The sequence below is a fragment of the Aspergillus neoniger genome (assembly GCF_003184625.1).
Source record: "Aspergillus neoniger CBS 115656 unplaced genomic scaffold BO87scaffold_6, whole genome shotgun sequence".
Lineage (NCBI taxonomy): Eukaryota > Fungi > Ascomycota > Eurotiomycetes > Eurotiales > Aspergillaceae > Aspergillus > Aspergillus neoniger.
This window is the reverse complement of record NW_020291134.1, coordinates 610,547-627,569: the sequence shown is the minus strand read 5'-3', so window position 1 is coordinate 627,569 and position 17,023 is coordinate 610,547. Positions and strand designations below refer to the sequence as shown.

Below are 17,023 nucleotides of genomic sequence, written 5' to 3'. Positions count from 1 at the left end.
GATAATCGTCGCGATGCGATTGCGCTCCGCCTTTAGCTTCAGTCCTTGATCAACTCTCATTTATACTGCGATCATGGCTCGAGACCCTACCGTGGAGGTTCCTCCGGAGGAAGTACATCATTATAATGATCTTGGCGAGGTGCCGTGGGATATTCAGAAGTAATACCATCATCCCTCGTACATGTGTTGCGGAACTGGAATCGACTAACACTGCGGAACAGCTACTGGGCGCAACGCTACAAGATCTTCTCCAAGTACGATGAGGGGGTCTGGCTGACAGATGATGCCTGGTTTGGAGTAACACCCGAGCCTGTGGCAAAGTATGTGTTCTCTTTGTCATTGACAGGAGCTAAGCAACTAATACATTCATGCAGCAAAATAGCAGAACACATGGCACAGTCCGCCCCCGCAGGACGCAGCATCCTGGTAGATGCATTTGCTGGGGCGGGCGGCAACTCCATCGCTTTCGCGCTGTCTGGTAGATGGAAGCGCGTCTACGCTATCGAGAAGAATCCCGCTGTCCTGCAGTGCGCCAAACACAACGCCAAGATCTACGGCGTGGCGGACAAGATCACCTGGTTTGAGGGTGATTGTTTTGAGATTATCAAGAATCAGCTGAAGGATTTGGCGCTGTACAGTGTCTTGTTTGCAAGTCCGCCATGGGGTGGTATGTGCCCATAGTTTCCCCTTACACCCTTTAGGTTTCTTGTAAGCCAGCTGATCCGTTATAGGCCCCGGGTATCGCTCCGACACGGTGTTTAACCTGAGTACCATGGAGCCGTATTCCCTCGCAAAGCTTTACAATGAATATTCTATGTTCACAGAACACATGGTTCTCTATCTTCCTCGGACATCGGACGTCAAGCAGATGGCGAAGATTGTCAAGGAGGGTCAAAAGTCAGTGGTGATGCATTACTGCATGGAAGGTGCTAGCAAGGCGTTGTGCGTTTACTATGGTGGATTTAACCTTGAATGACGCTGTTCACATAATCTTCTTTTCTTTCTTTTCTGTTCCATATATTCCTGTCTCGTTTCATCCTTGTATCGGACAACCTTTCGAACATTGCCTGGAGTCCTCGGATATCGTTACGTGTACACTATCATCGCCAGTATCACTGTCATACCCCATTATCTTCCTGAATTCGCCAGTCTGCTGGTCTTGACTATGCTAATGCAGTACTCTCTGTATGCTACATGCGTTTCCAATCTCATGGCTCCAGGTTATGGGGATAATGTATCCGTTCCTTGCACAAGCAGTTCCTCTTCTTCTGCTCCCCTTTCATCACCACCAGACCTGATACGCATGTTCCATTGCGCCTGGACTGCCATACTATGAAGTTCATGAAGTAAAAATTCAGCGTGCTGTACGTATTGTCTCCGATGCTTTTGGTTGATATGGTCGTTGTTCATGGCTTCACTCAGCCGCTCTGCTGCCTTGTGCGTGTAAAGTTCCATGCGGTCCTGACTCCTCAACCAATGCCGAGCTGCTAGATGCACCAGACGATGCATGGTTATGCACTTATCACCTGGTAGTATGGTAATGAATGAATAGGCACTTAGAAGCCCAAGTGCTTCAACCATCTTCTTTCTCGACACTGGTCGTGGAAGAAATGATTCCGGTATACTTTGATGACTTAGACAGGCCAAAAGTGAGAGGCACTCGGCAGCCAGCGAGTCAAGCTTCTCGATTTGACGAAACGAGGCAAACCAAGTCAGGTCTATTGGATTGTCAGAAGCCTCGTAGCTCCCATAATCTTCGAAAATCTCACTCAGAAGCTCCACGACGTCTCCTTCCTGCTCGTGGAGAAGCATCAGATAATCATACACTCCTATCCAATTTTCGTTCATATATGCGGTAGCTTGTGTAATAGCCTTTGGATGGAAGGCTAACTGCTTCACAAGATAGGCCACAGCATTCCTATCTTGAGCCAGATCTTGTTGGATTAAGGCTTTCTCCATTAGTTCCACTCCGACCACTTCATCAAGATCTCCCACACCTATCACATCACGCGATGCAAGCTTCACAGCTAATTTCCGGTTGCAAGTAGTGTAGATGATGCGGCCGCGTCTATTGGAGGGAAGGAAATCCCTGAGAGACGCAGTTGTACCGTTGCCGTTCATCCACATATCCATGTCATCGGCGCCATCGAAGATCAATACCCACTCCTCGCTCGCCTGGCATAGGTATTCTTTTGAGTCGTTCCTTCACCTCATCTGGCTTGGTATACTGGATCCCCAGCTGTTGCGCAATGGCTATACAAGCTTGCTCGATAGCTTCGTCACTGGTGCTTGGTATCCAGAATACTGAGCATTCAGCATCATGTTCGCGCATTAGATAGGCCAGCTCCAGCGCTATTTGCGTCTTACCAATACCTCCTAATCCTGTAATAGCGAGTCTTCTTGGTCCTTCCGGTGCCGAAAGTAAGCTCCATAAATGTTTGATTTTGTCTTTGCGACCCAGAAAGCGTGGATTTCTCGAAAACGGGACCATGAAGTGGTAAGTATTACTGGTGTCCAAGAGGCCTATGGAACGAGAGAGTCAGTAAGTACGAAGCACAACCAGGAGATCCTCAGTGTACTCACTTTCCTGTGCCTGAGACGTCCAGTGTTCTAAGAAAGCCTTTGCGGTGGAGGCGGCAGTCGCTGCAGCGTAGGCTTGCCATAATTTGTTTTTGTGGCTGTCCGCATAGTCGCAGACCCCCTTGATTATGATGCAGGGAACATTGTCCCATACTCCTGCTCCTTCCATCTCAAAACCGATCACCTTTTCCCTCTCGATGATCGCGTCACGATGTTGGGCAGATTTCATGACCATATCACCGGAAGCAACTCTTCCGATATGCGCAGAGACTTGGTCCAAATAAGAGGGCTGTCGACGACGTATGACTTGACTTTGGTCACATCCAAGATCATCACAGCTACTTCCCAGCGCATCATCACAGATCTGACTTGGGCGACTGCATAGAGTGCAGTCGCCATCATAATGAACATCCCTTTTGTTGTGCTTGTGTAGATATGCACTGTTAAAGAGGAAATCCTCAATACCTGGGTGGCACCACCCTTCCTCCATTCCCTGTAGTTGTTCGAAATATTGCGTTATCTGGGAATGGAATTTGGCACAAACAAGGGGTTTCCTCAGATCGTTTAAACGATATCGGATCTCTCGACTAGGTCTGCCTAGCGTGTCATTGACACCGGTCTTTCTTTGGAAACCCCCAGGGTACTGTCGGCCAAAGTCGTATTCGATCAGGGCGTCACTGATGACTACATCTCCAAGATATATATGCCTACCATTGGCTGTCGTTGGGGCACCTCCGCATATTCCAACAACCAGGGCCAGTTGAACATTGGTGTAGCTAACCCTCAAGCTTGAGGCGACACTAGCTGCACTACAATTTCCCATTCCTGGCATATAACAAAGAACCACATTGTGCTTACCAACCCTTCCATTGAGATATGCATTAACATCGCCTTTCTGCTTACCGTAGTATCTGCATAGTCGATCATATGTTTCATCAAAAAGCGCTTCGACGGCGTCTGCCTCTAAGGGAAGAGCGCAAATGATCGCGATTGTAAAATCGTCACGGCTTCTGGGGCGCATTTGGCCTCGATGGTAGAATTCAAGCCAGCACGCCCTATATCAAATACTCCAACCATGTAGTATATTATCCTTGTGAGGTCAGAAGTCCTTGTCTTTGTTTGTGGGGGACTGAGGACTGTGGCCTCAGCCTCGTTGTTGCATACACCAACCACAAGGCTGTATTAGGCGCCACGGGAGAGGGGGAAATTGGGGTTAATTTTGGCATCGAAAAAATCAATTTACAGGAGATTACTTATCAAATGAGAGATTTAGGGTCACTGGAATCGTTAAATGGAATATTCTTATTTGCTGGCGATTGTACCTGAACGCACTGCGTTGCGCCTTCATCCCTCGTATTCGGCGCAGCTTAGCCCGTATATCATATATCCTTCTCTCGGAACAAATGTTCAGGTGCCGTATTTACGCTCCCTGGCAGATAGATTCTGACTGCCATACCTTCAAGATATTCTTGGTCTGAGTGTAGGTTGTAATAACTTGACTGACAGGACTTATAACCGGCTTGGTAGCGTTTGTGTACAATCTATGGAATACTCAGGGACAGTACTCCACATCACCGGTCTCGCCACACCACTCGAAGTGAACAACATCAATAATCTTCCGCAAAGACACAGGGTTGAGCAAAGTAGAGGTGAGTGAGTCGCTTTTCTGTGCCTCTGTATCAGATTGAACCGCACCAACGAACCCCTTGATATGCATTTCCAGTAGTAGGTTGCAGGTAGACCTGACCACCACCGACACTTCGGATAGGTATATTTCACAAGATCTTTTGACTCAGTCGCCCGAAAACAGAGTACGCGGTAAATAGGGCCTTCAGCCAGCCAGTATAGGACTCGGACACCTCGAGACGGAAGTACTGTCTACCAGAGCAGTAGTTGCTACTCCAATCACCCGTAAGGACTGCTCCGTGAAGTGGAGTCTTCCATCCCGTTGCCTCACGCCTCCAATGAGATTGCCACAGTTTGTTTCGCCTCCTGCCGGACCACTTTACTCCTGCATGAGCATCGGGATTTTGCAAGTACGGGCGCCGGACTACTCCGGTTGACCCCGTGTTGCGGACCCCTGCTAGTTAACCTACTAATAAGGCGGACCCGTCAGGCAGAAAGCGCCGATAAAGGCAGCGCTCGAGCAAAGCCAAATTGATATTTAGTATAACTTCGGACTGCCATTACGACGCCCAGAATGGCCACACATCACGTGACCGCCTACCATCGGACCTACCATCAAAGGTATACTCAGGGTATACGGGAACCTCAGGGTCGACCATCGATCTACCCTGAATGGTGTATGACATGGTATACGAAAGATAGGATATATAAGGACACTCTTTCATGTACTTAGCTAGTTCTGTTCTTTGTGCTCAATAACACTGTCTTAAAGTAACCATACACTTGGAAGCCTAGCTACAGAACACTCGTCCGCACTTACGAATAGCTGCGCGGCACTATTCGGCCTTACTTCTCTTCTCTCGTCCAAGACCAGTTGTCCTTAGATAGTCATCGGCCTGATACCCCTCAACCCAGTTCAGCGGTACGTATACTAGTGAAGCTAAGCTGACAGGGACAGGGAAGCGATCCTAGGGTTTGACACCCTGGTGGTTTTGTTAGTATGGTGGAGAGGTGCAGGGATCTGAATCCTTGAAGCGGTGAGTACCTCACCTAATACCGCCTGCTTGATATAGCCACGCGTTGAAGTTGGAGCTCACAAACGCGTAAGATTTAACAAATTCTACTAATTCTTGATATTTTTTAAAGATGTCTTTTACTCCTGAATCTACCTCTTTAAAATTGATAAATTCAAAGTGTCTTGATTGTGATGACTGTATTTATATTTTTATTTTTTATAATATTAGCTTTAACTGCATCATGTACAAGAATCTAGCGCCCGTGCTGTGGCTGTGGTTAATTTACTCTTCGAAGCAAGAGAGGAACAGGTGAGTTGTGTGGCGCCGCTGATGGATACTTGGGTAGCCCTAAAGCTCCAGTGTGAGCGGATAGGTAGCTTTGTTGCTGCACAGACCGGACACTTGACCACTAGTCCTGCCAACTCCCAGAACTTCTCCTTATCCAGTTAGTGCAAGATACTTCTCCATTATTGAAGGCCAGTTACTCTGAACTAATCTGCTTGGAGGATCCTCAACCTGGTGGGGTCCTCAACTACGAAGGAATGCCATAGCAACAAGGCGAGCTGGGTGACAAGGAATATTTCCATTGGAGAAGGATGGGTTAGCCCCCCACCTTTCGCGCCTCAGGAGAGGATGCTATGCGCAGCTTTGACCCCAGAGATGCGACATGTATTAAGGGTACGCGCTCACTGGATGATGTCGGTAAGAAGGAAGAGGACAAAGAGAGTATCGTACAAAGTAAAAGTTATAAGAGGATGGCTCACAAACAAGCATACCCATGGTGACGGCCGCAGAGCTACTGAGTAGAGCCGCCTTGGATGGTGTGAAAGCTTGTTAATGGAACAAGTTACCGTTTATCTGGTCATTATGTGGACAATGATACAGGCAGCAATTATGTCCTTGCTAGAGGTAGGTAGTATTATATAATGTTTTTGACATTCGCTGTATCCAGGCATCATCTAGCTTCCTACAATGTCCTGCCTACATCACCTCTCTTCCTCAATTGTCTTGAATTTCTAGATACGTTCTACATACAAATCATTGAATCAACACCACTTCTGCTGCTCCATTCTGATGAAGGCTTTGAGATCAAAATGCCTGCGAAAGACTGTGGAGCCATTGCAGCTGTTACCGGCCCCGTTATGAAAGAAGGGGGTCAGCAACGAGAGCCGAAGTTGATATTACGATTGTGTTAGAGTTATGGTAACACGACGAAGCTGCTTCCTAGGAAAGACTTGGAAACCCTGCTGTTTCGGGACCATATGTATGCGGTGAGATGAAATATATATTCAACGCAAAGAGACAGTTAGCAACTGGCAAGCAACTGCATCATCTAAGTTGGGGGGACTTGAGCTGACCAAGGCACTAAATCCATGATAACTAATTAATCAAATCTTGCCTGCTATTTATTGGAGAGTTGCATGAAGGTGATGCGGATGCACCTCCATCCGGGACGAAGACGCGAGGTGGTAAAGGAGTAAAGGTTGCGATAGGAGGCGATGTACTGGCATAGATACCTAAGCTTCGTGGAGACCCTGACCGTAGTGAATACTGAATACATAGTGTGTTATCTCTTCGAGGCTGATAACTATTTATCCAGGTGGTGGGAGACACAGCCTCGTTGTTTCGTCCTCCAACCACATGGCTGCAATAGGCGCCGCAGGAGAGGGGTATATTTCGGGCTCGATGCTGGAATTGCAATGATCTTTAGCCGGCCACTGGTTAGTCATTAGATGGGCAATATTAGACAGCTAATTACCTCAGCCCACTGAACCATTGGAATAACTGACCTGCGAGAGGCCGTAGCTGGAAGCGCTGCGTAGCGCCTTTATCCCCGCCTTGGATGCAGCTGAGGGTGTATATACTCCCCTTTGTCGAACAGGCTCGGAAACAAGATGCGCCTTCCTGATCCCAGGGAGAAGGAGCAAAAAAGAACCAATCTGGCACAGTGTAAGAACAAATCCTGTTTCTGAGTAGGATATGAGGGCTTTTGAAACCATGCCATATATATATATAGGACTTATCAACACATGCTGGGTTCCCCGTATCTCGGATCCATAAGTACTGCTAGAAGTAGTCGACTACTAATTAAAGAATGTAAAACAGATCAAAAGAAGTTACTCGTGTATATCTCAACTAGCCATTATCCGAAGACTCAGACTCAGAAACCTCGCCAGATTGCCTGAACAATACCCATTGCTGAACCCGGGACCATGGAACACTGAATAGAGTCAAATCCCGCATCAGCCTGCTTGAACAATGCAACCCAGTCTTCTTCGTCTCTGAGACGCGATTTGTATACTCCAAGCATCAACAGATCTATCCATCTGATATATCTCTCCATAGCTAATGGCAGCGATCCACTTTCAGGGCAAAGACTCTCGTTCACCAGTACCTTGGCACCCGGTCGCAAGGAAGGTACCAGCTGTTGCAGGATCTGCACAACATACTCGTCTGCCCAGTTCATAAGCACCCAGCGAAAAAGGTAGACATCGGCGACGACTGTCTGAGGGGAGAAAAAGTCATGGACGTCGAACCGGATGTTGCGGTCTTCCTTTGCCGCGGCTTGGAAGTCTGCCGCGGCATATTCGAGATCCTGAACGACAACATTAATGTGCTGATAATGCTGCGCAATGAGCCGGCCAACGTGGCCGTCGCTTCCTCCCACATCTACCACAACCGATCCCCGTGGAAGGTCGCCCCAAGGATACCCTTGAAGAAGAAAGCTGGGAGACGCTTCGGGTATGGCAACCGTATAGAACTGCATCGCATCAGCGAACTGCTTTGCTTTGGCCGGTCGGTCGCTGAGATAATCGAAAATACTTTGATTTCCATGGCTCAAGGCATATCCCTGACAGGTCCGGGTTAGTTGAGTCATTGCCTAAGCCAGTGTACACGGGACATACGGTCTCGTTTGGCTTATGCCCCGGAAACTGATCCATCGCGTCGACAGTCTTCATATGCAGCTTAGTAAGATACACAAAATGAGGATAGGTAGGGAGAGAGCTCACTCGTGAAAAGGCGCTGTACCATTCATCGAGCTGTAATACACCAGCAACCGCACCGGGGTTCTCTTGAAGAGAGCGTGAGCCAGCTGAATGAGAGACATAACCCTTTCGTTTCTCCACAAATAGTCGGTGGTGGATAATTGCAAAAAGGATATATTGTTTCAACTCATTGACCGGAACACCTGATGCCCGGGCGAGGTCCTGGTAGGATATTTCCCCGTGCATCGGGACATGATTCGCAATGTGATGTCGGGAAATAGCCTGCAAACTTGCACCATTCCACTATGACTTGTATCAACAATGGTCTTTGGCTATCTCGTCTACTATCGTGCTTTTCTGGTTTATGGCAGCGGATTTGAGATATTGCCAACTTACCAATGGTATCATGCATTTCGACGGACCTTGCAATTGGTCCAGCAACTCCATACATGCGTCTATAGCGTCGGCCTTTGCTGCCAGTACTTCTTTGCTTCCAGATCCAACAGCAGAGGCTTCCGGTAAGTCGCTCCTTTCCGTGAGCGATACCTCGAGGGTAACTACAGCACGGGAAATGATGGACGCCAACCGTCCAATCTCAGACGTCATTATTGCTGGATTTTGTTCGCGCGAGGTATTAATGTGTATGTTGTAAGCATGTAGTGTCTGACCAGGTTCATACTGTAAGAAGATGTATGCATCGCTATAAGTACTGGAGTAATGAACTTAACGATCGTCGGGATTGGTATGCGTAGGTAGGCTCATGCAAGCCGAACAAGGCCGGTCAGTATTGGGCTGCGACAGGGGATGAGGCGCATTGTTTGTGGCTTACTGTCACTAGTTCAGACTGGTGGGGGTTGTGGTTCTTTGTTTGTCTGCTCAGATTAGTCTCTGTACGACGGAGTGTACTGCTGCCCGAAAGCCAATCATTTCTCATCACTCTACATTGGTCTCATACTACTACCGTCCAACAGGGTCGGTATGTCCTACTTTGAGATCCCGTAGCCGTGTTGGCCTTTCTGACCTGGTCAGCTTGGGCTGAGATGAACAGTTAAATACCTCCATCAACCGTGCAATTTTCTCTTGTTTCCCAGCAGCGCCATTTACCCTTTTTTTTGTTTTTTTTTTTTCACCATATATTTGTGATCCACGTACTCCAATTCCTCACACTCAACCTCCTCATCCATTCTCGGATTCCAACCATGCCTGACACCTACGATTACATCATTGTCGGTGGAGGTCTCACGGGCTGTGCTTTGGCCGGTCGTTTGGCTGAGAAAGATGAGTCACTTCGAATCTTGATCATCGAAGCTGGACCCAACGTGGTCGATCACCCTCTGACGAGCACTCCTCTGGCATGCTTTGCATCCCACCACTCCCCCTTGGACTGGGACTACACCACCGTGCCGCAGAAACATCTCAACAACCGCGAATGCTATAACGCCGCGGGCAAAGCACTGGGCGGAGGCACAGCGATAAATTATGGGACCTGGACCCGTGGAAACGCTGCTGATTACAACCTGTGGGCAAACCTGGTTGGGGACTCCAGCTGGAGCTACGATGGTCTACTCCCATACTTCAAACGTGTTGAGACACACTACGATCCCAACGCCGACCCGGCCATTCACGGCACCAGCGGCCCCATCACCAACACAATTGTCGCTCTGACCAGCCCCGACCGCAAATACCCCCTCAAGGAACCGGTCCGTTCTGCTTGGGAGCGAATTGGGGTTGAGTTCAATCCCGATGCCAATGCCGGTAATGCGCTCGGCTTAGCCCACTTCGGAGAAAACTGGCGTGACGGACAACGTCAGCTTGCCAGCGAAGCATACGGGTTGTCTAGACACCAGGGAATATCCATCGTTACTGAGACCCTGGTGGAGAAAGTGTTGCTCAAGGACCAAGCTGGCCAGCAAGTTGCGACAGGAGTTGCAGTGGTCGGTGGACAGGAATACCGGGCCTCAAGAGAAGTCATCATCTCGGCCGGAACGTACCGTACCCCGCAGGTTCTCATGCTCTCCGGGATTGGACCCGCAGAAGAGCTGGCAAAACACAACATCCCACAGCTTGTAAACGCTCCGGAAGTGGGTTATAACTTCCATGACCACATGTGCTTTCCCCAGTGGTGGAAGCTTCGTCACCCTGAACGAGGTCTCTCTATGGGTACGCCCCTTTGGGACAGTCCAGCATATGGGATGGGTGTGCCCTATGACTGGAACGTGACCCTGCAGACTCCTGCGGACGCGTTGATCCAGGCATTCCAAGAAGATGATGGACAAGCGCCTAGCAAGGACCATCCATTTTTGGATCCGAAATTTGCTCATTCAGAGATTCTCGTCATCTACGCACCGATGAGTCAAGCTGTCACCGGTTTTGAGACGGCCATGGATGGCACTCATATCAGTACGGCTGTTCTCTTGATGACCCCGACAGCACGCGGGAAGATTACCATTGCGGATGCGAATCCAGCAAGCGCTCCTGTCATTGATCCGAACTATTGCTCTAAGGCGGTGGACCGAGCGATTATCCGAGATGGAATACGCAGAGTGGCCAAGCTCCTGCTCGACACTCCCGAAGGTCACGATATTGTGGATACCGAGGTTCCTCGACCGGGCAATGAGCCGATTCGACTTGATTCCACCGATGAGGAAATTGACAGGAACATCAGAAATGGCGCAATTACTTTCTTTCATCCAGGTGGCTCGGCATCCATGGGGAAGGTTGTAGACACTCAACTTCGAGTGAAGGGCGTCAAGGGGCTACGTGTTGCAGATGCAAGTGTGGTGCCTGTCCCTCTTGTGGCGCACTACCAGGCTATTCTCTACGCAATGGCAGAGAAGGCGGCGGATCTACTCTTAGAATAGGTCATGTTGTGTTGTGTAGAGAGTTTTCAGATAGGAATATGAACGAGATTGAATTTGCTTTTGTGCTTTTATGTCGAATGTTCCTATTAGTTCACGAATTATGTAGTGACTGTTGGCAACAGGACCACCGTGCTCGTCCTAGCAAACTATGCCGCAGCCACTAAGCTACATAAGAAATCCTCCCAACCTACTTACACTTCCACCTTGCGCTTCTATCCCATTTCTCATTATATCCGATCGTCCTAGCCATGCAAGATTCACGGTACACATCTCTCTCCACGACAGAAGACTACCAGCCTCAATCAGGTGTCTTCCACAAGCCGTCTCGTTGGGAGGTCCACAGGAAGCGTACGTATTTGCTTCTAGCAGCTGCCGGACTTTTGTACATCTACCCGTTCATCCATACGGTGCAGAGCTTGCTCCTTTCGGACTCAGCACCAAGTGCCTTTGGTATGTACTCATACGCTCATCCCTTCATTACAGAAGGCCCAATATGATTAAGAAGTAATTAATATACGTCCAGCTCAAGTCGACGTCTTACGCACCACTTGGAAGGAATTCCATTGGAACACGGAGTACAGTCCCCAGAACCACAGCGACGCCGACCAACTGTGGGCGGCTATCAACCCTGCCCATGGCATCATTGCAGTGGATCGTCAATGGGCCGCGCAAAACCATTGGCCTCAATCGATGACTATGCCGGATGACGACTCAAAAGGGGTCTATTTGTTGGAGGCGTACCATCAGCTTCACTGCCTTGTGAGTCTCCGATTTCCTAATTCCAATGTTGTCTTTTTCCATCGAGACGTTTGGTGTTTGGTGGAGCTAATGATGTTCCCCTGCGGGGTTGGGCAGCAAATGCTCCGTTTGACCTTCTGGGAAGCTGTCGAAAGACGACCCTATACTCATCATCCATCGAATCACATGGAACATTGCTTTGATTATCTGCGTCAGGTGAGTCCACTCCGGTCTAGACCTCCTCGGGGACTCCTTCTGCCCCGACACTACTCGCAAGAACATGGTGCAACTAACACAGGGCCCGAGTGGCTTGTCGAGGGCCTAGATTGTTCAGTGTAACGCCGACAACACTCCACTGTTCACGTTTGGGGAGTTCCGGGCTGGTGATGGGCAGCTTCATCGATGCCGGGACTGGGATCAGCTGCATGACTATGCTACTGAGAAATCTGCCTGTTACCGAGATAGCGTAGCGGGTATCCCGCTTAAGGAGCATTTTGGGTATTGTGAAAGCGCGGGGATGGATGGGTTGGAGGCTAACGCGTTCCATGGTTGAACTGGGGACCCTGGCGAACCCAAGAACATGTGCGCCTGTCTCCTACTTCCTCGACATAGCTAGGACACACCATGTCCTTGTATTTTGTTCTTTCGTTCTTTTCATTCTTTTTTGCCTTTGTTCGAATTATCTCTTTGTTTCCCTCTTCCGTCCTGGTGTGCAAATCCAGCACATCCTTTGCGGTTCCCCCGATCGGCGTTGTCGAGCCCCTGTGACAAGAAAATCCTGGAAGTATTGTTTGCTAAATCAGTCGATATGAAGGCTCATCCATGTAGTGTAGTCCAGACCTACTATGCTTGGAAGTAAGGGTATCTGTACGGCAAGACCAATTCTAAATGGGAGGTTCACCTCCTGCACCCGTCCGCCGCGGTGCATGAGTCGCGTGTATCCTAGAGCAGTTGAGAAGCCGAAATTTTGGTAAGGGGCTTATCGCCCTTTCAGCTCCCATAAACCAAACTGGATCACAATTCGCTATACTTGGCAAGCGGCGTAATTCACGCTGGGGAGTCCAGGGGTGCGAAACAGCCAACATTGGCTAGGCAAGAGTGAGGGGTAAGTAAGTGTTTGCCGACTAAAGACTTTGCTGTGGTGGCTTCCCTGGCGTCTCTCAGCCCCCCCACCCTCCATTTGTCACTATTGCATGCGATGTGATATGAACCTGCATTGAACGTTAGAAGGTGGGGGTTAGCTTTTCTTGTGGTAAGCTGAGACGCTTGGACGTGCACACCCGTGGATCGACGATTGGGGCGGTTCCACAACGCCTCCCACCAGGGGGGCTGAAAGTGCTGATGTGCAGCGCAATCAGCTATCTGTTGGCCGCGAACGCAGCACAGCATTTGCGCAGGGTCGATACTCACTACCCGGAAAGAGTGGGCGATACCCCACCCCCGGCCCTGATCTCTTGACTTCTCGGAAGCAAACCGGATGTTGTAGCCGCCAATGCGTCTGCGGTGTCGGGTTCTTGGCATCTCTTAGCATCATGGCCGTTAATAGCGCGGGTGGCCCGAAAACACAGAATCCGACGATGTCTTGGGTTGTCGATGTTTGCCTCGCCAATTTTCAAGTGACAGATTAGCAAGGCACACTGCAGCCCCCGGCCCCATTCTATTCCAGAGCTGATGTATGCATGTCATGACCGAGATGTTTGTTGACCGAGCATAGCCGTGGAGAAATAAGCCTCAACTGCGTTGTCAGCTAGACGATCAAGTCCATGTATACTACTGTCGATGGGATTCCAGCATAGGGTGCAAGGGACTTGGCATGCAATTCATTGAATCCCGATGATTGGACCTCTCCGTGTCAACCATGTTTGACATCCCCAGATACTAAGTTTGGAATCTGGTGATGGGCGAAATGTCTTCCAGGGATTGTTCGTGGGGTATATGCTATACGACTTCGGGGCTCCTTCTCGGTGAAACATCATTGATTCTCCTAGTTTCATTTCGGTGATCATTTCACTAGTCATACTGGAGCAGAGGAGCCGTCAAAGATACCGTCAAAGATATTGGTGGACGTAGATCAGTGACGGATACAAGATCCTCAGAAATACTCATGGTAATATAAAGGCCCGATGAATATGACGTGCTTTACAAATGCAAAGATACATATGATACCTGGAAGCTACAACATATTACTCACGTCTTAACTGTTTCTTTCCAAATTAAGGCGGCAAGGACTTCACTATTGGAAGAACTACAGAGTATCTGCTCGGGAAGCTACCGAAGAGGACAAAGCACAAGGATAATACGCCTTGCTGTTACTGGCTGTGTTCATTCAGACAATCTCCATCAACCTAAACCACAGACGATCCACTAGACGAAAGCACGCGGTACATTCCCAATATCATCTTCCCTCATCTGCTTGAACCCTTGTCATTTTCCCTCAGAATACATCTCAGTAGGCATCACCAACACTGTCGAAGTCGGCATTCGCATCTCTCTGTTCTGAACATTTTCTGTCAGCGTTTCCCATCATCTGCAATAGGAGCAGATATATTATACCGTTGGAAGAAGGGGAGGCAATGGCAACAGAGGCCAGACCCAGGATGAGAAACGAAATAATAGCTTTGAACTGCATGTTGAGATATAAAGGTAGCTAGGCAGATTGCACTTGGGAGGTTCGTTTATGTTTGAAGACTGGAATAGACTCTGAATTGAGGTTGAGAAATTGGATGATGCACGAAAAGTGAAGGAAAGGGGTGGATTTAGGCAGACTTTATACCTTTCGCTGCTCTTTTATCTCTCGGCATGACACTAACGATCAAAACTCCCAGGGCAAGGTGAATGAGCGACGGGTTTGCTCGGACTTGTTCCCTCAACCACCCTGACCGATTTAGAGACAGATGTTTCTATCAGTCAGAATCTCAAGCCCTTCAAGCAGTGGGGTCATATCTAGCAGGTTAGTTGACAGGGACATGGTTATGAGCTCGGTAAAGCGGCTTAGAAGCCATTGCTCCGATGCCAGCTGCATGCAATCTTGCCCCCTCTGATGCAATGCCCGAGTTGGCGTACCTAAAGCTACATCCCTGTGGACACAACAGCGTCTGGGCGCAGAGAAACGCGATAATAATAGGTATTCTGGATGTGGGTGAGTTCCAGATGTTCGAAGAGCACCCATTCCCCCTCCCCGAAATGTCTGGGGCAAATATCTGCCCATCCCTAAGGCAATCTAAACTTGTTACGGACTCGACTGCGTAAATGATGATCGAGCGGCTTATACGGTATACATTAGAGGTGCGCCAGCTCTCTTCCTTGGTAAAAGATTCCCTGTCATTGTGCCTTCAACATTATTCTGAAATGGTCATCTGGTGTATGGGGAAGGGATATGTCTGGCTCTACGCCTATTCTAGGGTTAAGATCGTGAAGTTCCCACTTATTGCCTACTTCGACTCTAGTATATACATTCAAAATGGGAAGACTGGAGTAGTCCCATGCAGAACCAGCAATATCCAGAAAAAAAAATAAAAAAAAAAAAAAAAAAAAAAAAAAAACAACAACAACAACAACAACAACAACAACAACGCCCGCTGGGATGGAGCCGGTGTCCCCAGGATAGTAAGGATAGGATCTAGTGACGTGTTTCATATTGCACAGTACCTCATCATGGACAGTATTTGTTGGATTTAGTAAATTCATAGTATTTTCGTGATGAATCCGGCCAGCATAAAAGATGAATTCGTACACATTTCGTTGTCACAGTATACCAGGGTGACACAAAACAGCAACGACAAGAAAGGTACGGACGGCTTGTTCAGTATATGCTGTATCCTGCCGCAGCCCGCCCCCCCCCCCCCTCAATTATGCCAACGTTACAGTATGTTGTATGTCGTTCCGGACCAAGATCTGATTTGTGCTCTGTTTTGATGACCACGGCAATACGGGAACACCGCCCTGGATAAGAGACGACCGGTCATGTCCTGCCAAAGTTACCAGTGGTATCTCGTCCTGCCTTACATAATTGGTCTTGTTTGGTCGTGCCGCGCTATACTCCACTGATGGCGCCTGCCCATCATTGCCGGACCAGTTCGGACTCGCAGTGCTTTTCGTTCTGATGAGGGGCCCTAACAAAGGCAAACATGCTGCAACGATGCCGACGGATATTTCGACAAATGACCATATAGCCGCACCAACCGCCGTCCCTGCACAAAGGTGTCAGATATGGAGTGTGTGTGCTATGCATGGTATGTGTTCATCAATACTGACAAGTGGGATCGACGAGACTCAGTCGCGTCATTGCTACGGCGCGAATAATACCAAAGACGCAAACCCTGGACCATGCAGTTCACGATTAGTCAATATACCTTCCCAAAGCTTGACTATGTATGCCTTACACGCCTCCCAGTAAGAATATCCCCAGGACCTGCACTTTTTGAGCCTTTGGCATGTGAAGGTTGAGAACAGGCTTCACAGGCAAAGTTAGTATGGCCAAATCAGTGAATATATTGACGATACTAGATCACAAGTAGGTTAGGCATGAGTATCGACATCAAAATTGTTGATGGGGAAGAGAACTCACGCTAGTCCGGTGAAGGGGGGCTCTGTGTTTATACACGACAAGCCACCCGTCCAGAGATCTGACAGTGGAATACACTGAAGACCGGCGATAAGAATGACAGCCAGATTATACATCACAACTATAATGCCAATAATCCATGAGCAAGCCATAAGCCACCGAGATCGAAAGAGTCGACGATAGAATATTAGTATCGAAATCTTCGTCAACATGACGGTATATGAGTAGCTGACTATGGCAGCAACATATCCCTGTTCACTGATTCAACTGACCGAACTCAAAACGTTCTGGAGGCCATCCCACCTTGCTGAATGACACTAGGTCCTTGATGAAAATGATGTGTCTCCCTTGGCCATTATTTATTGCTTTTGCGAATATAACGCCGTATGTAATTTCGCCCAACTGCAGAAAAGTCAATATCTCGAATGCTTCACGCCTCAGCAAGTGCAAATCTCGAACCATCGCTGCGAATATGGTCCAATCTTCTGGGCCAAGTTGGACCCTCGAGATGCGCCGAGCCGTGATACGAGCGCCGATGGCGACGATGGCCGCTAGGAGCCCACATACGAGAGAGGCGGTCTCATTAGGTCGCAAATCATCGCCAGAATGCGCTTTGTAGAAGGCAACTTGCTCAGGAGTAAGAGCTGGCAT

The 17,023-nt window shown here is 48.7% G+C and overlaps 7 protein-coding genes across 7 annotated transcripts; 3 read left to right on the top strand and 4 right to left on the bottom strand.

The window, feature by feature from the left end:
• The first annotated feature begins 50 nt into the window (after positions 1-50).
• On the top strand, positions 51-1,425 carry BO87DRAFT_328411 (RNA methyltransferase). Its single transcript, XM_025620217.1, has 4 exons — positions 51-159; positions 222-320; positions 375-667; positions 732-1,425. The coding sequence occupies exons 1-4, from the start codon at positions 74-76 to the stop codon at positions 974-976; spliced, it is 723 nt and encodes a 240-aa protein (XP_025482931.1). The 5' UTR covers positions 51-73; the 3' UTR covers positions 977-1,425.
• BO87DRAFT_456496 (kinesin light chain) lies at positions 1,222-3,658 on the bottom strand (the record flags this gene model as incomplete). Its single annotated transcript, XM_025628730.1, has 3 exons — positions 2,584-3,658; positions 2,210-2,523; positions 1,222-2,175 (listed from the first exon to the last, which is right to left on the bottom strand). Exons 1-3 carry the CDS (start codon positions 3,599-3,601, stop codon positions 1,222-1,224), a joined length of 2,286 nt encoding a protein of 761 aa, XP_025482930.1. The 5' UTR covers positions 3,602-3,658.
• A 3,725-nt stretch (positions 3,659-7,383) lies between these two features.
• BO87DRAFT_456495 (S-adenosyl-L-methionine-dependent methyltransferase) lies at positions 7,384-8,815 on the bottom strand (the record flags this gene model as incomplete). The annotated part of the gene is made up of 4 exons (XM_025628729.1): positions 7,384-8,073; positions 8,129-8,176; positions 8,234-8,512; positions 8,606-8,815. The coding sequence occupies 4 exons, from the start codon at positions 8,813-8,815 to the stop codon at positions 7,384-7,386; spliced, it is 1,227 nt and encodes a 408-aa protein (XP_025482929.1).
• Positions 8,816-9,319: 504 nt separating this feature from the next.
• BO87DRAFT_456494 (GMC family oxidoreductase) lies at positions 9,320-11,114 on the top strand. The gene has a single exon (XM_025628728.1). It carries the CDS (start codon positions 9,409-9,411, stop codon positions 11,068-11,070), a length of 1,662 nt encoding a protein of 553 aa, XP_025482928.1. The 5' UTR covers positions 9,320-9,408; the 3' UTR covers positions 11,071-11,114.
• Positions 11,115-11,318: 204 nt separating this feature from the next.
• On the top strand, positions 11,319-12,361 carry BO87DRAFT_423066 (uncharacterized protein; the record flags this gene model as incomplete). The annotated part of the gene is made up of 3 exons (XM_025627148.1): positions 11,319-11,520; positions 11,594-12,024; positions 12,134-12,361. The coding sequence occupies 3 exons, from the start codon at positions 11,319-11,321 to the stop codon at positions 12,359-12,361; spliced, it is 861 nt and encodes a 286-aa protein (XP_025482927.1).
• Positions 12,362-12,620: 259 nt separating this feature from the next.
• BO87DRAFT_207311 (uncharacterized protein) lies at positions 12,621-13,406 on the bottom strand. The gene has a single exon (XM_025618602.1). It carries the CDS (start codon positions 13,327-13,329, stop codon positions 12,856-12,858), a length of 474 nt encoding a protein of 157 aa, XP_025482926.1. The 5' UTR covers positions 13,330-13,406; the 3' UTR covers positions 12,621-12,855.
• Positions 13,407-15,657: 2,251 nt separating this feature from the next.
• BO87DRAFT_423064 (uncharacterized protein) lies at positions 15,658-17,023 on the bottom strand (the record flags this gene model as incomplete). Its single annotated transcript, XM_025627147.1, has 5 exons — positions 15,658-15,998; positions 16,063-16,127; positions 16,191-16,310; positions 16,376-16,493; positions 16,645-17,023. 5 exons carry the CDS (start codon positions 17,021-17,023, stop codon positions 15,658-15,660), a joined length of 1,023 nt encoding a protein of 340 aa, XP_025482925.1.